Raw genomic sequence first — 22277 nt, 5'->3', positions numbered from 1 at the left:
TTCTCAGGGTAGCTAAGGACAGAGGTGGCCCATTGGGGCCGGCATGGTGTCACCGGGAGGACAAGGTGCCCGTGTCCTAGCCACCATCCCCTCCCCCCGCCGCGAGCGTGAGCCAGCCCTTTACAGTGTGCACTGAACAGGGGAGTGGCCCTGTGCGAGTGAAATGACGAGGCCGCGCCCAAGCACAGTGATCTGGTGGCACACGACGCGGGCTGCCCAGAGAGGCATGCAAGCCGAGTGGTGGCTTCGGCACGCTCCTAATCTCATTTATCATCCTGACCTCCAGGACGGCGAGAGAACAAATCTGCTGTTTTAAGCCTCCGTGTTTTTAGTAATTTGTCACAGTAGCCGCAGGAAGCTAAGACAGTTGCCATTTTACAAATGAGGTGTCACCACCCAGCCCCTGCAGGGCATGAGCCGATGTGGCCACAAGACTGAAGGACACAGCTGGTGCTGGTCAGGCGTGAGCTTTATGGGGACTTAGGGACGGGAGAGGATCTCTGACGGCAGCGGTGCAGGGACTGAAGTTAGCGCCCCGTAAAGAGGCCGGGAAATGAGGGGCGAGATAAGGGCATGCCACAGGGCATGAGAACAGAGTTCCTGCAGGGTCTAGACGCGCACATGGGGCCTGGCGACGTCCTTTACCAAGGCCGTCGATTATGGCACCACCTATGCACTCACTCCCTGCGAGGGAGAGTTGTTAACCTTTAACTCACGTCTAGCTCTCAGGTCACGGAGAGCAAAGAGGGTTAGAGACCGTCACCCAGAAAGCTGAGCCCTGACAAGCCTCGGGCCCCCAAGCATGTTTGCTCTTCTGTGTTCACTCCACTCGGTCCCTTTAGCTTCTGCATGAGGAGCTGGTGCTAAGGTCTCCCTGAGCTGGAAGCTCAGGACTCCCGGGGCCTTGGGAGAAAGACGGCTGGGCTCAGCCCCTCGCCGCGAGGCTGACGGTGGAGAGGCTGCCACCGTGGGAGCAGGGCTCAGAGTCCCTGCAAGACCTGCTTTTCAAACGGGGTGGTGGTCTTTGGACACAAGCCAAAGGTACCCAAGTCCATAGAATAAGCACGAGGCCTTCTCCAGAGCATCCTTTTTACTCCAGCATAAGTTTCAATGTTATTTTAAAAGAAAGTAAATACCAGCCAGTTATAAAACAGAATGCAACATTTGCATGAGTTTTTCACACACACACAATCACCCCAAGGTGGTTCCCTTGTCTGTTTTCTCGTTGTTTTTGCTCCTTGTTTGCACTCATTGTCTGTTTTTTCTTTAGGAGGCACCAGGAACCAAACCCAGGACCTCCCGTGTGGGAGGCAGGTGCTCAACTGCTTGAGCCACGTCTGCTCCCTGCTTGCTTGTTTTTGCTCTATGTCTGCTCATTGTTCTTGCTCTATGTCTGCTCATTGTTTGTTTGCCTTCTTTAGGAGGCACCAGAAACCAAACCTAGGACCTCCCCTGTGGGAGGCAGGCACTCAACTACTTGAGCCACTTCTCCCTTGCATGAGTTTTTTTTGTTTGGTTGGGTTTTTTTTTTCTTTTTTGTCTTTATTTTTTAATGTTACATTCAGAAAATATGAGGTCCCCATATACCCCCCACCCCCCTCACCCCACTCCCATAACAACAACCTCCTCCATCATCATGAGACATTCATTGCATTTGGTGAATACATCTCTGAGCACCACTGTACCTCGTGGTCAATGGTCCACACCATAGCCCACACTCTCCCACAGACCACCCAGTGGGCCATGGGAGGACATACAATGTCTGGTAACTGTCCCTGCAGCACCACCCAGGACAACTCCAACCCCCGAAAATGCCCCCACATCACATCTCTTCCTCCCACTCCCTACCCCCAGCAGCCACCACGGCCACTTTCTCCACACCAATGTCACATTTTCTTTGATTACTAATCATAATAGTTCGTGAATAGGATATCAGTAAGTCCACTCTAATCCATACTCTATTCCTCCATCCTGTGGACCTTAGAATGGTTGTGTCCATTCCACATCTATATCAAGAGGGGGCTTAGATTCCACATGGATGCTGGATGCAATTCTCCTGCTTTCAGTTGGAGGCACTCTTGGCTCCCTGGTGTGGTGGTTGACCTTCTTCACCTCCATGTTAGCAGAGTGGGGTAAGTTCAATAAACCAGAGTGTAGGAGTTGCAAGTCTGTTGAGGCCCAGGGCCTGGCTATCACATGGGTCAGTCCAGAGACTCAGGTCCCCTAAGTATACATTAAACCCCAGCATCAACTACAGTTCTGGTAAAAGTAACAGGACAGGCTTGTGGACAAAGATCACATCTGAGTCCAACTCCACCACACAGAAACACAAACTGCAAAGCAGGGCCAGCTGACATGGCACTGAACTCCATCTGCCATGACCATAGAACCTGGGGGTCTCTGTAGCCCTCAGAAGAACCAATACCTGGGGTTGTATCTCCTTTATCTGTCTCTGGGACTCTGCTGAGGTGTGCATAAGGGCAACCCCTCTGGTAACCTCCTGGCTCTTTTTGGAGACTCATAGCCATATAAACTCATTTGTCCTTTCCATTCCCCCCTTTTATTCAGGTCAAAAAGCATTTTTAACTCCTGGTATTATATGTAGACTGAGATATTCTGCTGGTCTGAGTTGACCCTTGTATTCAAGGTCATTTTCTAGTTACATCATCAGCTGGTACTTGGTAGTAATCCCTCGGTGCCAGGGAGGCTCATCCCCAGGAGTCATGTCCCACACTGGGGGGAAGGCAACGCATTTACATGCTGAGTTTGGTTTCTAGACTGGCCACATTTGAGCAACACAGAGGCTCTCAGGAGGTAACTCTTAGGCATGCTGCAGCTCTAGGCCTTGTTCTTATTTCAGGTGCACAGGCTCACAAGCATAGTCATTAGTGTCAAGGGCTCATTGTTGGACCTTTCTTCTTTTTTGGTCTTTGCCGTTGCACTTGGGGGATTATTACTTTTCCTTTAGGGACTGTGATAGAGCTCCCCTGGCTAGGAACTCAGCATTCCCTCAGTTGTTGTTTTTAATTGTAACCACTATGAAAATATCCAAACATTTTTATGTACCCAGGATATATGCCCTTGAGAACTCCCTGCCAACCATGTGTTCCCTGTCAGTAACATCCCACACCAGTATTCCTCCCCTGCCATTGCTGAACTTCTTTGTGATCCAAAACGTCTTAAAAAATGAAGCCCAATATATCCTTGCATGAGTTTTTAACCATGGCAGACCTCAAGGAGGCTTTGCCTTACACACTGAGGAGTGACCGAGGTCAGCTTTGAGAAAGCAGCTTCTAGTGAGGCTGCTCAAGTGTGAGGACGCGGGGCTTCCAGGAGCCACCCGGCCCCGCAGGCCTAGAAGAGGGGAAAGTGTGTGGTCCAGGGCACACGCAGCCCTGGCTGTGTCTTGGGAGCAGCACCCACCATGCCTGCCTCCTGCCTGTGCCACTCGGGGGGCTCAGCTCTTCTGGGCGCTGCCTTCTCCTGCATCCCAACCCAGCACTGCCCCGGCTCCTGCTGACCCCTGCCCCAGGCGTCCCCTTCTCCAGCTTCTGCTTCCGACCCCGCTAATGGCAGTGCTCGAGGTCTCAGATCCGTGTCCAGACACGGGTGCGGTCCACTCTGTGCACCGCGCCCCCCGCAAGCCTGGCAGCTGTTGAGTCCAGCCCAGCTTGAGCCAAACCCTGCTCCGATAAAGTCCTCTTCCCGCGATGGGGAGGGGCCAGTGACCTGTTTTTCACGTCCCAAACGGCGAATGGTCTCCCTGCGCGGCTCAGCAGGGAGCACTGAGTCTTCCGAATGAAGACCCCTGACGGGGCAGCCGCTTTGCCCCCAGCAGCCTTGGCGCCCCTCCTCAGGGTCCCGCAGCAGCTCTGCCCACCCATGTGGAGTTGAGCTGGCAGAGCCTGGGTCAGGCGTCCGTGTCTCCCCACTGGGCGGGGAGCTCTCTGAGCGCAGGGGCGAGTCCAACTCCTCTGTCTCCCAGCCCAGGAGCCGGGGCCTCGGGGAGCGCAGTGGAGGAAGCAGGCACGCACAGCCCTATGCAGGCCGCAGGCCCCGTCTCCACCGGCCCATTTTACAGACAGAGGCCGAGCACCAGAGGAAGAGGGGCCTGCCCAAGCCACAGGACGAGCTGCCAGCAGAGCCCCTGTCCAGGCCACCGTCTGTAACCGGATGCACCCCAGCTCACAGAAACGCTCAGGGCTGTTCATTTCCCCCCTCAGAGCGTGAGCGCGAGCCTCGGGGAGCGAAGCACCCGGGCCGCCTGCCTCCAACCCTGTTTCTAACCCTCACCACCTTAGCTGGCACTGAAAACTAGTTCCCTGGCCCCTCCCTCCAGAGAAACAGCGCAGCTTCTCTGTATGACAAACCTCGTCATTCCTTCATTCATTCATTCACCCACATGCGTTCATTCTGTAGGAATTTACAGAACTCAAAATCCTGGGGAGATTTTATTGCACGGTTTCCTGCCGTTGGACCACTGCCTTTCACCTTAGGTCGAGTCAGGGCGCGACAGCCCGGGCCGCGGGTCCTGAGCCAGCGGGCGGAGGGAATGGCCGCTGGGCGCAGTGCTCAGGCTCAGTCCTGCAGCTGGCTGGAGAACACCTCGGCCCTGGCCAGGGGCGGCCCCCGGTTCACAGACGTGTACGCCGGCTCCGAGGCCCCCAGGGACTTGGGCACAGCCTCCTGCGTGATCTGGGAGTCGTGGGTCGTCTCCCCATCGGAACTCCCCGTGTCCCTGTCCAAGGGGGTGAAGAGAGCCAGGATTAGGGAAAACAGAGTCCTTTAGTCGGTGGGGACCTTTACACTTAGACATTGCTTTCACAGATGCTGCCTTAGGCGCTCATTGATCAGCCCATCGTCCTGGAGCACCTACCATGTGCCCTGACGAAGGTCATCAGACCTGGTCCCCAAAGAGCCAAGACGGCATGGGAGATGGACCACGGCAGACGGTGACCGCACATGTCACATGTCCTGATGGACACGGCTCAGTAAGAGCCAGAGGGGCAGGGAAGGGCATTCTGGGTGTGAGGTCAGCGTGTGCCGAGGCATGAGATAGGATGGGGCGGGCAAGTCTGGGGGACGGTGGGAAGTCCATCGCAGCTGCAGCCGGTGCAGGGGGAGGGGAGGGATAAAACAGAGCCTCCAGTGCCAGCTTAAGGCAGTGCCCCAGGGCAGGGAGGGATGTGACCAGCCCTGACCGTCCCCAGGTAGGCCCCACACGCTGGTCTCTTGGCAGCTACTCTCCTCTATGAATTCTGTTTGTATTAACTTAGACGGCAGGGGCAACCTGATTTCCAAGTTCACTGCCCCCCACTCCATCCCCCACCCACATAGTTTTCTGCCTAATTTCTATTTAGCTACTTAATTTCACCCACTCTGCACACCCCCCACCCCGAACTGGGACAGCACCCCTCCTGATCTTCAGAGCCCCCGGGTCTCCCTCCTCAGCACTGAGGAGCACACTGCTCGTGACTTTTCTGAGTCACCCCCGTCCTGGTGAGATTTTGCTCATGCTGGTCCTTCCTCCAGGAAGCCCACCCTGATGCTCCAGGCAGAATCCACCCTTCCCCCTTCAACTCCCCAGGGCGCCTGCAGGCTCCTTTCTTCCTTATCCACCATCCCCAACCCCAGGTCCTAGCAGGCTGTGTGCACCCCGCTTCTCATCAGGCAGCCCCTTCTAGCTGCTCCGTGACACCCCATGGGGGAGTTGAGCCCCAATTCAAAGCAGACACAAGCCAGAAGGGGTTCGTGGAGGCAGGGGACCTGGGTTTAGTCCCAGCTCTGTTTCAACTGGCTACAGGGCTTCGGGCTGTCCCCTCTTGGGGCCATCCTTTCCCCTCCTGCACAGCTGGACGGTGAATTTATCCTCCTAGTTACAAGGACAAGGTAAGCCAATATTTGTGCACTTCCCGAAGAGCTTACCAGGGATCGTTTCACTTAGTCTTTGCAACTGTGTGGAGAAGAGTGTTTATGACTACTCTATTTTCCAGACAAAGAAACTGAGGCACAGAGAGGGTACATGTTGGGCCAAGGTTGCACAGCTGGCATGTGACAGGGATGAGACCTGAACTGGGCAGGCTGCCCACAGAGCCCAGGGGCTGCCCACAGAGCCCAGGGGCTGCACCTGCCCAGCCCGGTTTGACCTGGAACTGCTTGACCTTGAAGGCCCTCTGCTGTTCAATCCCACGACTCCGCTCCCCCTTCTCCAGCCGCCCCCCAGGGCAGAGCTTCCCGGGCCTCGGGGCTCTACCCGGCCCCCCCCACGGACGGGCACTCACACGAAGCTGAGGATGATGGCACCCGCAAAGCCCGCGAGGAGGAAGAAGGGCAGGGAGCCCAGAATGGACGTGATGACAATCATGCCTCCGCTGCGCCTCCCGGGCCACGTGTCGATGGCCGAGGACGGGGTGACTGTGGTGGGAAGGGCCACTGAGTTACGCCCCTGACCCTGCACGGCCGCGACCTGCACCCCAGGGGTGCGGCAGGTCCCCCACCTGCCCCGAATGACCCAGGAACCCAGGTGAGGGTGTATCACCCCAGCTTTCGCGTGGCTCGTCCCCATCCCATTCCCAACTTTCTTTTGTATATCTTCTGGTCTCTTCCTCTTTAACCGTCTTTTGCGTATATTTAAATTATAAACTGGCTCTAGTCATCTGCCGAGATGCGTGGGATGGGACAAGGTCACTGCGGCCAGGGCTTCGCCTCCTGTTTGTCTCTGGCTGATGTCACCTTTTTTGGAACTACATGCACACTTTATGGGGCCATATCATGAGCTGGATAATTTGAGGCCATTGTCCCATGTAGACCCCAAAAGTCCCCTGTTTTGCAGATCAGCTCATGGCAGCCCAGAGAGCTCAAGACCCCCCTAAGCACACAGGCCCGACCCCAGGCCAGGTCCGCCTGGCCCTAAATGGGGACCCTCAGGTCCTGCGGCAGAATCTGCTGCTTCCGGCTGGGCTCCCCCCCCAGGACCCTGCCGGGCAGGCAGGGCAGGGACCCAAGAGGAGACTGACACCCGCAGCGCCCACTCAGCAGCGAGGGCACGGGTTGGTCTTGAACTCAGGACCCTCGGTCTCGGGGTGGTGCTATTGAGTGGGGCCGTGACCCTGTCGCAGGGGATGCCACGGGAAGGGCGGGCTGGGAGCTGGGAGTGGGAGGAGCCACCCAGCCCCGAGCACACACGCACGCGTGCTCACACATGCTCACACGCTACTCACCCGCAGGGCCACCCTGGGCAACCGCCGGGGTCCCCTGCAGGCCCCACGGGGTTAACGCGGCTGGCAGGGGCGCACAGGTAAAACGCGCGAACGCGGCTGGCAGGGGCGCACAGGTAAAACGCGCGAACGCGGCTGGCAGGGGCGCACAGGTAAAACGCGCGGCGGCCGGCCCTCCTCCGGGGGGTGGGAGGGGCGGTTCTGAAGTTAGGGCCCCACACAGTCAAAAGTACTTTCCAAGGCCCTTGCTCGCCCCAAATGCTTAAGGTTTCTGGGCGTGGAGAGCCTCAGACGCAGGCTCGAGGAGGGCTCCGGGGCTCTCCTGCCCCAGGAAAACCAGCCGGTGCCAAGGGAGAAGGGGGCGCCGATGGAGGGGGCTCGTGCTGCCTCGGGACCACCCCTCCATCTCCCTTTCAAGCCTCTGGAGCCAGCTCAGCTGCTAGCAGGTGTTTGCGGTGGTGGGGGTTAGACAAAGGGGCTGGTTAGAATGGCAGTCCAGGACAAGCTCCCAGCCCGCCCTCTGGGGCAGATGCTCTGTGAACACTGGAAAGGCCACTGATTTTGACCGACTCCGGTTACAGCCACTGCTCCGCCACCAGCACGTCACCCACCTGCCTCTGTTAGGCCTGGCTCTCGGGAAGGGTGGGAGGAAGGGTGCGAACCCTTGTAGGGTGCCTCTTACCATCAGCCCCAGGCCTGCCCGTGCTTGGGGAGACTTCCCCCAGGACAGGATGAGTCTCTTCCCACACCTTCGGTGCCTGTCTCCACCTTCCCAGGTGCCCCCGCAGACCAGCCCCCAGTCCCACCCCCCAGCCCCTGCCACTCACGCCGGCTGGTGCAGATGGGGTCTGACCACAGGGTCTCGTCCTGAACCAAGCCCGTGGACACGTTGACAAGGACATACTTGAACCTGAGAGAGGACAGAGCAAGAGTGACTTCCCTCCCTGGAGCCAGCCCCAGGGAGGCGGGAGGGGCCAACTGCTGGCACCCGCAGTGCCACCCCGGGACCCACTGCCCTCAGACAAGAGCTACATTTTAACGCCCACTCGAGTATTACTAATCACAAAGGAAGTCGGCAACACGACGGAGTGTCCAGACCTTACTTACGGCTTAGACACAAAGCAGCGTAAACATGGGTGTTTGGAAAACTAAGTCTACAATCTACAGCCTAATACTTAAAAAAAAAATCAAGTCTTAAAAGAGCTGTGGCATCCAGCGCCTGTGCAATTGCCTGTCTGTGAAGGGCTGGAGGTGAGGAGTCCCGGCCTAAGCCAGGTGTCCTTGGAGCCAGGTAGGGCGAGGTCGAAAATGACACCTGAGATTTTGTGAGGGCGGGGGAGGAGGGAGGACTCCGCACATTAAGATCAGGTCAGAGGTGATGCCCAAGTCCAAGGGAAGGCCGGGAAGTTGCAGAAACTGACCTGGGCGTCTTTATGGTAACCGAATGATGGGCAGGGCGCCGGGGGAGCCCCCTTGCCACAGGTCAGGGCTGAACCCTGAGCTCCGAACAGAGGAGGCGCTGGGGAAACATGGGTGGGAACAGACTGGGGGTTGCAGTGCTTGTGTGTGGGGGGGGGCAATAAAAGATGGGAAAGGCACAGGATGAGAGAGGGGGACGAAGCCACAGTTCACGGGGGGGCTGCACTTGTTGCTAGGTGATCCCTCCCCTCTTTGGGCCTCCCCCTCTGTAAGAAGAAGGGGCTTGGGAGGCGACGCCACAGGACCACCTACATCATTTGCAGGACCCAGCGCAAGATGAAAATGCAGGCGCCCTTATTCAAAAAGTAGTAAGAATTTCAAGATAGCTACGGCAGAGCTTTACACCAAGCTATGCGGGAGGGCGGCTTCTGGCCGGGTCTCACAGCGACCCCCACCCCTCGCTGTCCCCCGCGGCTGTCGAGACTCACCTGTACGCTGTGGCTGCCGACAGGGGCGGGTTGCAGAGGCCCTGGAAGTTGGGGTCGAGCAGGCAGGTCCCGTTGGCACCCACCCTGACCAGGTATGCGTCCAGGATCTCCGAGGCCCGGGACGCATCCCCAACAGCATCCAGGCTGGGGAGGTCACCGCAGGGGCTCAGGCCAAAGACCAGCGCCTTGTAGGGGCCTGTCCGCCCGCCGTCCGTCTGCCGGAACGTTGAGCTCAGCGGCCTGCCGGACGCGGCCTGCACGGAGGCATTCCTGGAGCTGGCTGCGGAGGCAGTGCCCAAGTGAGGCCCCTGCCCGTCCAGCCCAGGGTCACCCCTGCAGTCGTTCGTCCCATGCCCTGTTGGGGACTGAATTGTGTCCCCCACAAAAGACACCCTAGGGTACAAACCCACTTATGAACAGGATCTTCACAGATGCTACCTAGATGAGGCCCAGGTGCATCGGGGTGGGCCTTAGCCATGTGACTGGACATCTGGGACACAGTTAGTAGAAGCCAGAAGCCGACAGAAGCCACAGGCCCGTGGAGACCAGGAGGGCAGACACAAGGAGGAGCGGCATGTGACGGAGGACTGCCAGCCTTCCAGTACCCTCGTGCCTGGCTTCTAGTCTCCAAAAATCGAGAGACGATAGATTTTTGTCTCTTTGTGCCTGTCACCAGTGTGGTATCTGTCCCTGCAGCCCTGGCAAGCTAAGGCCCGGGCAGGGCACTGGAGTCAGTGCCCACCCCCTGCCTCGAGCGCTACCAGGGCAGAGCAGGCGGCAGGCAGGGGGCACCCTCCCTGCTTCAGGTGCTGTGTCCGGCTTTCACGCAGCTTTCCTTGTCACATTCCTTGAAATCTCCTCGTCCCACAGACCTTTGTCACTTCTGTGCTAGAGCTCTGGTTTCCCCTCTTCCATAAAATGGAAAAGAAGGGTCAGATGGTACAGGAGAAACGACGTGGAGACAGAAAGCCTCCACTAGGTCCTGGCTGCCTTCCTGGCTGGGAGGTCTTGGGCAACTCACTTCACCTCTGAACCTCAGTCTTCTCGTCTGTAAAATGGGAGGAAATGTCCCGCAGATGGGGCACAGGTAGGAGGTCGGTAACTGTTTGCAGGAGGGACAAAACGATGACCCCGTGTGAGCTGCCTGTAAGTGACTGTTCACTAGAAATGCAAGCGGTTGTCACTGGGCTTCTCAGAGGCAAGGGTTCCTGCCAGGCCCGAATGCCTGGCTTCACCTCACCCACATCCATCTCGAGCCACCTGGGGAAGCTTCGGGAAGGATGGCGGTTTGAGGACCAGAGAAATCTGTTCAAATTCCAGCTCTCAGAGTGCAGGTGAGTTATTCCGCTCTAGGAGTCTCGATCTGTTCTCCGTCAGTGGGACCAAAGCGGGCTACTTGTAAAGACTGGCCCAAAGGTGTGCCAAGCACCTGGCATGTTGTAGGTCTCGGTGACGGTCATCATCTCCCCCACTAGACTGGGCACCGCCCCTCAAGGTCAGGGACAGGTGTGGTACCCCAGCACCCAGCCCAGGGCTGGCCCAGGGCAGACGCCAGGGCCTGTTGGTGCCATGGCTGTGTCAGCCTCTCCCTTCCCGCTGCCCCGTGGACGGGTCGAAGCCCAGCAGAGCAGCCCCCAGGGCTCCGGCAGGACCCTTACCCGAGTCGGCCAGGACGTAGAGGTAGACCTCGTGGGCACCGGGGAGGGCGGCTGAGCTGTCGAACACGCAGAGGGGCTTTTCCAAGGCCACGGTGGTGAGGGTGGGGTTGTTGGTGGCGAAGGTCACGCTGGCCAGCTGGGGCTGGAGGTTCACCGCTGGGGGAGGCGACGAGGACGGGAGCTGGCCCCCAGCAGAGCTGGGCACCCCCGCCCACGGCCACACACACACCTCGGCCTGCACTACCAAGCACCTGTGGCAGGCTTCACCCGCCCCACGGGCCATCCCTCGGGCCGGTCTCAGGGACCAGCAGCACCCCGAGCCCACCCCATCATCCTGCCCAGAAACTGGGTCATCCGGCCCAACCGCTGCCCCTCCTGCCTCCTCGCCCCTGCCCCTCCCACAGCCATTCAGCCTCTGAGACCCTCCTCCATCCTCTCCTGAGCAGCAATCCCTCCCTCCAGCCTGGCCCTGGGGTCCCCACCTTCTCACCTGGACCTGAGGAGCAGCCCCTCCCAGTCCATCCTCTGCCCTCCAACAGGCAAAGCAGGGCCAGGCCCCCGCTTGGGGCACCCCCCAGGGCCCCCACTGCCCTCTGGCGCTGTCCAGTCTCCCTGGAGGGGCAGTAAGGTCCAGAGGTCCTGGGCCTTGCTTCCTGGGGTCTCCTGCCTCACCCCTCCACATGCCCACCCCGCCTGGTGCTCCAGCCACACTGACAGGCCGTGGGTCCAAGAGAGGCCAGGCTGCCCCCTCCTCCCTGCGCTTGCCCACGCTGCTCCTCGGCCCCAGGTGTCCTGAGGTGGGCCCAGCCCCCACTCTGCTCCCCCTGCAACCTCCCGGGTGGGCTTCTCTTGCAAGAGTGCCCCCAGGGCCCTGGCCATTGTGGAGCCGTCACCATCATCATCAGCCTCTGGGCGCCAGCACCTGCCCGGGCACCTGCTTCCAAAGTGAACAAGTGAAGCTCCCCGCGCACTTCCCGCGCGGACTGCTCGCGGGCGCCCCGGGGGCAGCGGAGGCGCCCCTCCTCGCCCCACAGCCACCCCCGGGCCCCGGGCACGGCCCCCTACTCGCCCCCCGGCTTACCCGAGCAGCCCCGCAGGCAACCGAGGGCCAGCAGGGCCCAGAGCGGCGGCATCGCCCGGGGGAGCGCGGCGCGGGCGGGCGGCGGGGGCGAGCGCGAGCGCGGGGGCGAGAGCTGGCACCTCCGCGCCCCTCCGCCCGCGCCCGCCCGCCTGGGCCCTCGGCGCGCCCCGCCCCCGCCGGCGCTGGCCAATCCGCGGGCTCCCTGCGGCCTATTTGCATATGCCGGCCCTGGGACTCCTCCAGGCCACGTGGTGCCTAGCCGGGACCCCGCACCAAAGCGCCTACTACGTGCCAGGGTGGTTCTCACTTAAAGAGACCTTGGGGAGAAAGCACCCCCACGTGGAGCCTCAGTTTGCATACTGTCAAATGGGCATGCTAATTCCTACAGCTGTGGGCTGAGCCCCTACTAGGTGCCACACCCTAAGTGCTGTCATGGGAACCTCGAGCCTACAGGAGAGCACCCTCAGTCCACAGGTGCGAGGCCAAGGCCCAGGGCGGCCAGGTCTCGGAGGGGGCTCACCGAGGGTGCACGTGCCCTCCCTGGAACCCGAGGCTCTGGAGCGCAGGTCTCTGGCTGTGCAGCCCAGAGTGGTTTCCAGAGGGATGGGGCAAGGTTTGAAGGCCTGCGGGATACCCGTCATCGCGGGCCGTCCAGCCTCAGGAATCTGGGCACATCTCCGGGTGCACCTCAAGTAGAGTTTATCTAAAGACAATGAAAGTGAAGCAATGAGGCTGGAGTTCTCTACGAGATTCGTGTGATTTTGCAGACTGCCCTGTAAGTTTGAAATTATTTCAAAATAAAAAGGTTTTTTTTTTTAAAGTAAATCAATAAGGATGGGGGGGAAACAAAAACTGAAAACCAGCAGTAACACGTGAGTCTGTGTTTGATACTGGTAGCATAACCACATGCACAGAAAGAGAAGAAAAATCCTGTATCTGAGTGAATTTGGAACGGGGTGCTCCGGCTGTACCCCCTCGGTAGAAGGTGGAAGATTCTCTCAGTACAGAAAGCACTGCAGTGGGACCCTGCACCTTACTCGCAAGGTTGGCAGCGGGGACGGCAGAGCAATTCTCAAGCAGTTTCTTGGTGCTGTGGGCCAGGTGTTCTCGCTACAGGACGAGGGAGACTTGGACGGAAAAGAACTCTGTGCTTTGAGGGTGTTTGTGTGTGTGCTGGTTTTTGTTTTTGTTGTTTTCTTTTGTTGGCTTTGTGTGTGTTGCTTTTTGAATTAGTAGTATCACTATGGGGGGCGGGGGGGCTTCTCAGCCCTGTCCTCTGGAAGGGCCTAGAAGCAATGACACGCCATTTGCAAGGAGCACACTCAGCGCTCTTGTATTCTAAATTCCAGTCTCCAGGAAAAGGCACAGGGACTCCCTGGAGGAACGGCTGACTCCAGGCAGGACACGGCAAGCTTAGATGAGCCTGACACATTTGATCACGCCAGACAGTAAAGAGGAGCTCAAAGAATGGGGGGCTGTGCCAGAGGAGGGCTTGAAGGGGCTCCCCCTGCCAAATCTGGGAGAAAATGAGCCCAAAAGAAAAAACGAAGGTGGCTGATTAAGCTCATCGAATAAAATATGAATCCATGAGTCAATACTGATGCTTTAAAAATGTTTTGAGAGAGAGGGTAGAAGGAAACTCTTCTTTAAAGCACATCAACGAATAAAAAGAGAGAAGGAATGACAAGGCAAGGGCACGTTTTCCAGCCCCGCTGGTAATAGCCAACTCAAACAAGAACCAGGGAGCGGATGTAGTTCCAGCGGTTGAGCGCCTCCTTCCCACACACGAGGTCCCGGGTTCAACCCCTGGTATCTCCTGAAAAAAACAAACAAAAAAAAACCACAAAAAATGAAAAAACCAACTTGGGAGAGCGATGTAGATCGGTGGGTGAGCGCCGGCTTCCCCACATAGAAGTCCTGGGTTCAATCCCTGGCCCCAGTATTTCAAAAACAAAACAAACAAACAAACAAAAAACACACCCCATCTCTACAGATACTAAAACCATTAATAAGAGATTTGGGGTGGGGAACAAGAAGAAATCTGGGTGACATCAGTTTTACCAAATGATCAAACTCAACACCAGCCATAACGGAGGGCCTGGGCCCCCGTGCTTCCCGGGCCCCGCAAACGGAGTTCCTGCCGGAAAAGCTGAACCTGAGTCAAATCAACAGGAAAGAATGAGACAAATCCCAGTGGAGGGACTTGCTGCAACCAACTGGTCTGGAAGCTTTGGAATGTCAACAAAAACAAAACACAAAGGCCTAGTCCTGTACTTCGAAGGAGACCAGATGTAACTAAATGCAGCAAGTAACCCTTGATTGGTTCTTGGATAAAAATACACTGCCTATGAGGAATAGTATTACAGTTGCTATGACAATGAGAGAAAATATTGAATATGGAAAGTGGATTAGAACATAATAGTGATTAAACATTAAATCTCCTCTGTATGATAATTGTATCATGGTTATTGAAAAGGGGATCTACACAACCGCAATGCTGAAGTATTGGGGTAAAGTGTTTGATATGTGCAACTAACTTGTATAGAGAGAGGGAGTGCAAGAGACAGAGAGAGAGAAAAAGATAAGGCAAACAGCAAAATGTTCCGCGTGGGTAAATGGGGGTAGTCACCGTACTATTCTTAAAATGTTTCTATAGATTTTTAAATTCTCAAAGTAAAAAGCTGGAGGTGGGGGGAAGAGTCTATGCAAAACCAGGCTCTGCCACAAACACTCTGCGCCCCGACCCCACCCCCGACTCAGTTTCCCCTCTGCGGAAACCCTCCGGGGCGAGGCGGTTTTATTGGCCCTCAGCTCCCACAGGCCTAGACTGGCTGCTAGATCCTTATCTCTAGCCCCTAGAAAGCCTCAGAGATAAGGGCTCTTGACACTGGGTGGGGTTCCCTCCAGGAATTTTTATGGCCTGACATTTCTGGTCCAGCAGTGCCAGAGGCCGCCAGAGCCGGTCCTGAAGCCTCAGCCAAAAAACAGGGTGGGAAGGCGGCCGGCAAGCCGTGGCTTCTGCAAGACGCTGCAGTTTTTATGAGAAAACAAACAAAAAAGTCCTTTGGCCTTGCCCAAATACGGAGAAAACGTTTGGGAGGAAAATGTTAAAACAATAATCTGCAAAGGCCCAGAAACGTTCTCCAAAAACAAGTGTTGGATTTATAAACAAGTCTCCACTTCAAAGCCTGCGGGCTTTTGTTTGGCATTATCTCCCAAGAGGGGAGACATTGGGGGAAATGAGGGAATTCTTTCGGGAGAGACCGAGGCTGGTGTCAGCTGAGGGGACGTGGGGTGAGAAGGGCGCGCGGGTCCCTGCCAACCTCCCGCCCCGGGCCCCGCCCCGTGTGGACAATCCATTCTTTTCCCCTTGGGGGCTGGGGCCTGGAACTTCCCTGTGACTTTAGATCTGCTTATACCTTTCAGACCCCAGAACTCTTTCTGACCCTGGTCCAGCGGGCTTGTCTGGTGAGGCCGTGCACAGGGAACGCTGCGACGTGAAAGGGCAGCCGAGCCCGGCCCTCCGCGGCCTCCTCTGAGTGTGAACCACGGGGCACTTGGAGTGTGGACATTCTCGACCCAGAAATGTTTCTCTGAGCACTCTTCTTTCGAAATCAGAGAAGTTGTGGGAAACTCTCTCCCCAGCAAGGGCTTGCTTTCAGCGTTTGTACCGTTTCCAGACACCCTGGAAGGCAAGCTTTTCTCTCTCTCTCTCTTTCTTTATTTTTTTTTAAATGTTACATTCAAAAAATAAGAGGTCCCCATATACCCCCACCCTCCTCACCGCACTCCTCCCACATCAACAACCTCTTCCATCATCGTGGCACATTCGCTGCATTTGGTGAATACTTTTTGGAGCACCGCTGCACCACATGGTCAGTGGTTTACTTTGTAGTTTACACTCTCCCCCAGTCCACCCAGTGGGCCATGGCAGGACACACAATGTCCAGCATCTGTGCCTGCAGCACCACCCAGGACCACTCCAAGTCCTGAAAATGCCCCCACATCAAGCTGTGACCGAGGTGAGCCACTGCCCCTCCGAAGCCTCAGGACCGCGTCTGCTTCAGTAAATCGGAGCTGGTCAGGGCCCTCCCTCGCCACGCCGCCGCCGACCGGCCGCAGCAGGGCGACCTGATCCTCTGGGGGGTGGCGGGTGGGCTTCCCAGCACCCCGCAGGCCATTGCCACCACCTCGGGCCCTTCAGGCTGGGCCAGTCCGCCCCCAGGCAGTTAATGGTCTGGCCCCCGTGCCAACCTTGTTCAACAGGCATTTCCCGAGTGCCAGCTGTGTGCTGGGCCTCGCTCCCTCCTCGCAGCCTGCCCCAGCTCTCTCCTGCCTTCTCGCCTGGACTTATGACACAAGAGTCATGGCACAGGCGTCAGGGTCTGTGCCCAGGGTTTCGTGCGTGTTAACTCATTTGTCACATCCAGGCCGCGGGTACTGTGATTACCTGCATTTTACAGAGCAGGATACCAAGGCTCAAAGAGATTGAGGAGCTGCCCGGTGGCACGTACGCTCTGGGTGGGCAGGAGCTGGACTCCCGCGGTCACCGTTCTCATGCCAGCACCAGCTCAGGGCGTGACGTGCGCTAGCGGGTGGGCGGGCATGCCCGGGGCCCCCAGGTGGAAAGTAGGGGGTTGGGTTCTCAACCCAGGTCCTAGGACCGCGGCAGCCATGTCTGTCACTGCACAACCTGCCTTCTCTGTGGTCATCTGGTCTCGCGTCACCCTCAGAGCAGCCTCTCTCCAAGCCAGAGCGGCGTTTCTAATGTGCACTTCTGGTCGTCCCTTTGCTCATTTCAAGCCCTTCGGGGTCTCTCATGGGTCTCAGGACACTTCTCCCCTTGTGCCCAAGACCACTCTCTTCTCCCCAGCCTCTGCACCTCGCCTCTCCCGCTGTCTCCTCACACCCTGGCGCTGCCCCCCTGAGTGCTGGCGCATCCCCAAAGTCACCCGTTGGTGGCTCCAGAGGTGAAGGCTTTAGCAGTGCTCCCAGCTTTGATATCAACAGTCCAGCCTTTCTCAAGCACCCCTTCCTGGGAGGCTGGGCCTGCTGCCTGGGCGCCTGCTGCCTGGGCGCCTGCTGCCTGGGCGCCTGCTGCCTGGGTGCCTGCTGCCTGCTGCCTGCTACCTGGGTGCCTGCTGCCTGGGCACCCATGCTCACACTCTGCCTCAAGTCTCCTCACCCTCCAAGACCCACCTCAATCCCCCTCCTCTAGGAAGTCTTCCTTCGATGGCCTCCCCTGCATGGGGCCTGTGCAGCTGGGATAAAGCTGGCATGCCAGTGGCGCGGCTCTTTCTCCTAAGTCCCCAGCACTAGAGCCACCCCAGGGCTGTGGTTGGAGCGTGACTCCCACACCCTGCTCAGGCTCACGCTCACCGGTGTTTAATGAGTGGATGAATGAACACACGGAGTTTTTCAATTGATGTAAACAGAAGGAGGGCCATCTTGGACCACACGAGGCAGGCGCCAGCTTTTCTGGAAGGAGCGGTTGCATGGCACGGCAGGTGCCTGGGATGGGAACCCAGCCTGGTTCCTCCACTGACCGCTGGAGTGCTGGGCCTCAGTGCCGTCAGCCTCGTGTGGGGCACTACTTCTGCCCTCTGCGGGACTGCTGCAGGGTCAGAGCAGATTTGAGAGCATGCGCACACAGCCGGTGTTAAACGGCTACTCACCAACGTGTCGCGCCAGGTGAGCTGAATAAGCCCACGTGTGCACAGCACTCTTCAGTTTGCAGAGCACTTTTACACCCAGTAGCTGTGCAGTAGGTCCCATTCGTCCACTCATGCATTCATTCATTCAACAAACATTTATTGAGCACTCGCCGCGTGCCAGTCCCTGCTCCAGGACAGCCGTGAACGAGCGCACAGAGCCCCCGCCCTCCTGGCTCCGTTATACAGAGACGCGGGCAGGTGCATAACGTGTCAGGCCGTGAGGAGAGCCAAGAAGGGACGCGAGCAGGCCCGGGAGGAGAGGGCTGGGACGGGGGCTGTTTCCATAGGGTGCAGGCACAGCCTCTCCAGCGGGATGACAGCTGAGCAGAGACTTAAAGGGAAGGAGGCAAGAAGCCACTTGTCCTCAATGCCATCTGGGGAAAGCCCGCTCCCGGCCGAGGGAATGGCAAAGCAGAGGCCCTGAAGGCGAAGACGTGCCTGGCGGTGGGAGGGACAGCCACAGGTCCCCTGTCACCGGTGCCGTGTGGGCAGGAGGGCAGACGAGGAGGGGCTGGGTCGGGTGAGCCTTGAGGCGGAGCAAGAACTTGCTTTTGCTCTGAGGCAGATGGGAGCCATGGGTGTGCTTGAGGAGGAGAGGGACGTGATCTACTTTGAGCAGTGTTGTTGTTTTTAATGTTTTTCAATAGATTTTATTTTTAGAGGAATTTAAGGTTTGTAGAAAAATTGTGCAGAAAGTACAGGGAGTTCCCATACACCACCCCCCACCCCTACACACAGTTTCCTGTACTGTTAACCTCTTGTGTGAGTGTGGTATATTTGACCGAATGGAGAAACCAGTATCGATACATGGTTAGTAAGAAAGCCCAGGTTCCCTTACGGGCCCCTCTGTGTTGCGCTGTGGCAGCAGTATGACAGCACTATGACAAAGGCATAATGCCACGTAGCTGCCATTACAGCATCACACAGAATAGTTTCTCTGCCCTGAAGAATGCCCTGTGCCCGAGTATTATTTCCCACCCCTGCCTGCCCCAACCCCTGGCAACCCCTGATCTTGTTACCGTCTCTACAGTTTTCCTTTTCTAGAATGTCCTAAGTTGGAGTCATAGAGTATGGAGCCTGCTCAAACTGGCTTTCTTCGCTTAGCAATGCGTTCACGCTTCCTCCCTGTCTTTTCGTGGCTTAACAGCCTATTCCTTTTTACCGCTGAATAATATTCCATTGCATGGACGTACCACAGTTTGTTATCTGTTTCCCTATTAAAGGACATCTTGGTTGCTTCCCCTTTTTGACAATTACATATAAAGCTGCTGTAAAAGTTCATGGGCAGGTTTCTGTGTGACGTGCTTTCTCCCAGGTCAATACCCGGGAGCGTGATTGCTGGATTGGACGATACGCTTATGTTTGGTTTTATAAGAAACTGCCACAGGGTCTTCCAAAGTGGCTGTGCCATTTTGCATTCCCACCAGCAACGAGTGAGCTTCCTGCCGCTTTACGCCTCGCCGGCACTTGGCGTTGTCAGTGTTTTGGATTTTAGCCGCTCTAGTAGGTGCATAGCGGTACCTCGTTCCATTTCCAATTCCTAATGACACGTGGCGCTGAGCACATTTTCATCTGTCTCTTGCCATCTGCATGGCTTCTCGGGCGAGGCGACCAGCACTTCTGCCCTTTGTAAATGCGTTGTTTGTCCCCGTGTTGGTGAGTTGGAAGGGTTCTTCTCTTGTCTTGAGTTTTTCACACTCATGTGCGCGGGGGACACAAGCAGCAGAGGAGCCTAGAAAGGGACCAGCTGCAGGTCCCCGAGGGACCGCAAAGGCGCTCGGCCAGGGGTGGCAGGGGGGGAGGGGGGGTGTTCGCAGGGTGGCGGCGGGACTGGTGGGCGGATGGGATACATACGGGGTTTCAGGAAGTGGGGCTGAGGGTGACCCCGGGTTCCGCCTGAGGTTGCCTCACGTGAGATGGGGGGCGTGGGAAGAGCTGAGGACTGGGGCCCCTCGGGGGGCAGCTCGGCCGAGGACTCCCAGCCGCTCGGCGTTCTCCCCGCCCCATCACGGCCCCCACAGCCCCCACAAGGCTGTGCCCTGCACAGAGCCATCCCTCGGCTTCAGAGCGTTCGTGGAGTGCGTGGCCCCCGAGGGGCGGCAGGAGTCGGGGGCACGTCCCCCGGTCCTACGGCTGCCCTGTCCCGCACTGAGCACAGGGGCCTGGGCACGGTCAGACCGCGGGGGTCCTGGGGAAGCTTCTGGAGCCCGGGCTTCCAGGCCCCAGGGCCATGCGTCAGAAGAGGGCCAGGGGGGCGGGGGCCCAACCCCCCAGCCCTGGAGGAAGGCACCGCTTCTCCGGTTGAGCAACGCCAAACTGGTCTGACCCGTCTGACCGTCTCTGGAATGAAGCCTGGATCAGACATTAATTTCTCTTATCTGTGAGATCTGGAAGCTGACCAGCCAGGGGCCCTGGCCTGCCCAGTCCAAAGGGTGCTGTTGGCTCAGAATCTCGCTGCCGCCCACAAGGCCTCCCACCCGTGCCGTGCCCGGTGGGTCAGAGCCGGGCAGGGAGGCGGATTAGAGCAGGTCCCGCCTTCCTCCAGCCCTTCCCTCCATCCTCACAGCACCTTGGGGTGGTGGCCGGTGTCACCCCCACTTCACGGAGGAGAGAAGTGGTGGTCACGTGCTGGCGTGGCTTTCCCTGGTTTCCTGCCAGGCCTTGAACCCAGCTACCAGGCTGCAGCCTATCGCTCTCGCTGCTCAGCGGGCTCCGCGGGGCTCCCCCAGGGAGGGGAGAAGGGGAGGGGGGCCCCAGCCCTCGGGATGACGGGCTCGGCTGTGACGGCCGCCCGCCCCCGGCCTCTGTCCCAGGCCGGCTGGGGCCTGCCGGAAGGAGCCCCTGTGCGCGGCCGCCCACCTCCCACGCTCTTGATGCGGAGCCCGAGGCCTGGAGCGGGGAGCTGCCTCCAGCCCCCAGCTGGCCCCATGGTGCATGTCCTTGCCCCACTTCAGCCCAGCTTGCCCATCCCGGGGGGCACTGCCCTTTGGGTGCTTGCTGCTGCATTTTTAACATCCCATCGGTGGCCCCAGCTCAAAACTCAGTTCCCATCTGGGTCATAGCCCCTAACAGCCACCACTCCTAAAGGTAGTTCACACAGGCGGGGAGGGCCTCAGAGCTCCCCTGGACAGCTCCCTGCAGAGGCCGGAGGGGTCAAGGTTAAGTCAGCGCATGGCCTCGGGCAGGTCACTGTGCCTCCCTGCTCTGCACCCACGTTTGAAAATGTGAATAGCACAGGGAGCAGAGGTCCCCAGTGCCTCCTAAAGAAGGCAGCGAGCTGACCCGACCAGCAGGTGCGGTGAGGTGACGCAACAAGGTGGCGTAACAAGAGACACAGGAGGAAAAGTTAAACGAGAGACAGAGCAAAGCAGGGAACAGAGGTGGCTAAGCAACCTCCCACATTGGAAGTCCCGGGTTTAGTTCCCAGGGCTTCCCGAAGAAACAAGGAAGACAAACAGGCACAGCAAGTGCAAGCAACGAGGGGCTGGGGAGAAATAAATAAAATAAATCCTAAATAAATAAGGGAAGCGGACTGACAGAGCATCAGTTCAGGGTTTGATCCCCCTAGGGCCTCCTGACCCGTGTGGAGCTGGCCCATGTGAAGCGCTGCTACTCACAAGGAGTGCCATGCCGTGCAGAGGCGTCCCCTGCATAGGGGAGCCCCACATGCAAGGAGTGTGTCCCGCAAGGAGAGCCACCCGTGTGAAAAAAGCACAGTCCACCCAGGAGTGGCACTGCACACATGGAGAGCTGATGCAGCATGATGCAACAAAAAAGATACTCAGTTTCCCAGTGCCACCTGGTAATACAAGCAGACTCAGAAGAATACACAACAAACCGACTGAGAGCAGACAATGGGGGAAATGGGGAGAGAAATACATAAATCTGAAAAAAAAAGAATTAAAAAAATTCTTAAATAAATGTTCCTTTAAAAAAAGCAAAACAAACAATAAAGCAAATCGGCGGTTGTGGTGATTAAACGAGATGGTGCCTGTTCGGGGTCCTTGCTGAATGAGTAAATGCATGCTGGCTGTTTCTGCTTGATCAGAGCTGGCTCCAGAAGCAGCCCCAGCGGCGGGCGGGGGGAGGAGAAGGGGCCCTTTCCGGTTCCTCAAATCAATTACATGGCTGAGCGTCCCCTTCTCAACCCGCCCTGACCAATCCAGATGTAGCAGCCACTAGCCACATGCGGCTATCGAAATCGAAGCTAATTGAAATGAAATAAAAAGGAAACTTCCATTGCCGGCTGCACTAGCGAAGCGCTCGGCAGCCACCTGTGGCTAGCAGTTATCGGACTGGACAGTGCGGTCACAGAACATTCCATCAGACCACGCCGGTCTCAGGGTCAAGCTGCCGTCGGAGGATGGACTACACCGGGGTTCTATTGATTTGCTGTGAATTGGGGCTGGGTGAAGAGGCAGGACAAACGGGGAGACGCTGTGAGAACGGCTGCTTGTGGGAGGGCACCCGCAATTGCTTCTTTCAATTGAACTTTCATTCAACAGGTGCTTTTTAAGTGCCCACTCTGTGCTGAGAACACAATTATCTAAACAATCGTGGGAGAAATCAAACCCTGCCCTCAAGGGAGGGGGAAATTCATCAGCTAATCCCATGAATATGCATAAAACCACGCTGGCATGGAGAGCAGCTCAGGGACCCCTCCCAGGGGTCAGGGAAGGCGCCCACGGGAGGCTGGGCCC

At 57.6% G+C, this 22277-nt stretch overlaps 1 protein-coding gene across 1 annotated transcript; it reads right to left on the bottom strand.

The window, feature by feature from the left end:
* Positions 1–4438: 4438 nt before the first annotated feature.
* Positions 4439–11952, bottom strand: UPK3A (uroplakin 3A). Its single transcript, XM_004453427.4, has 6 exons — positions 11864–11952; positions 10783–10938; positions 9125–9404; positions 8045–8127; positions 6282–6414; positions 4439–4738 (listed from the first exon to the last, which is right to left on the bottom strand). Exons 1-6 carry the CDS (start codon positions 11913–11915, stop codon positions 4579–4581), a joined length of 864 nt encoding a protein of 287 aa, XP_004453484.1. The 5' UTR covers positions 11916–11952; the 3' UTR covers positions 4439–4578.
* Positions 11953–22277: the final 10325 nt, after the last annotated feature.

This window comes from Dasypus novemcinctus, chromosome 12 (assembly GCF_030445035.2).
Source record: "Dasypus novemcinctus isolate mDasNov1 chromosome 12, mDasNov1.1.hap2, whole genome shotgun sequence".
NCBI lineage: Eukaryota > Metazoa > Chordata > Mammalia > Cingulata > Dasypodidae > Dasypus > Dasypus novemcinctus.
This window is presented reverse-complemented; position numbering and strand designations above follow the sequence as displayed.

Coding starts and splice junctions, on each gene's coding strand:
- UPK3A (XM_004453427.4), bottom strand. CDS start 11,915: ATGCCGCCGCTCTGGGCCCTGCTGGCCCTCGGTTGCCTGCGGGGCTGC. Junction 10,939..11,863: donor TTGCCTGCGGGGCTGCTCGG/GTAAGCCGGGGG, acceptor CGCCTCCCCCAG/CGGTGAACCTCCAGCCCCAG. Junction 6,415..8,044: donor CCCCATCTGCACCAGCCGGC/GTGAGTGGCAGG, acceptor TTCCCACCACAG/TCACCCCGTCCTCGGCCATC.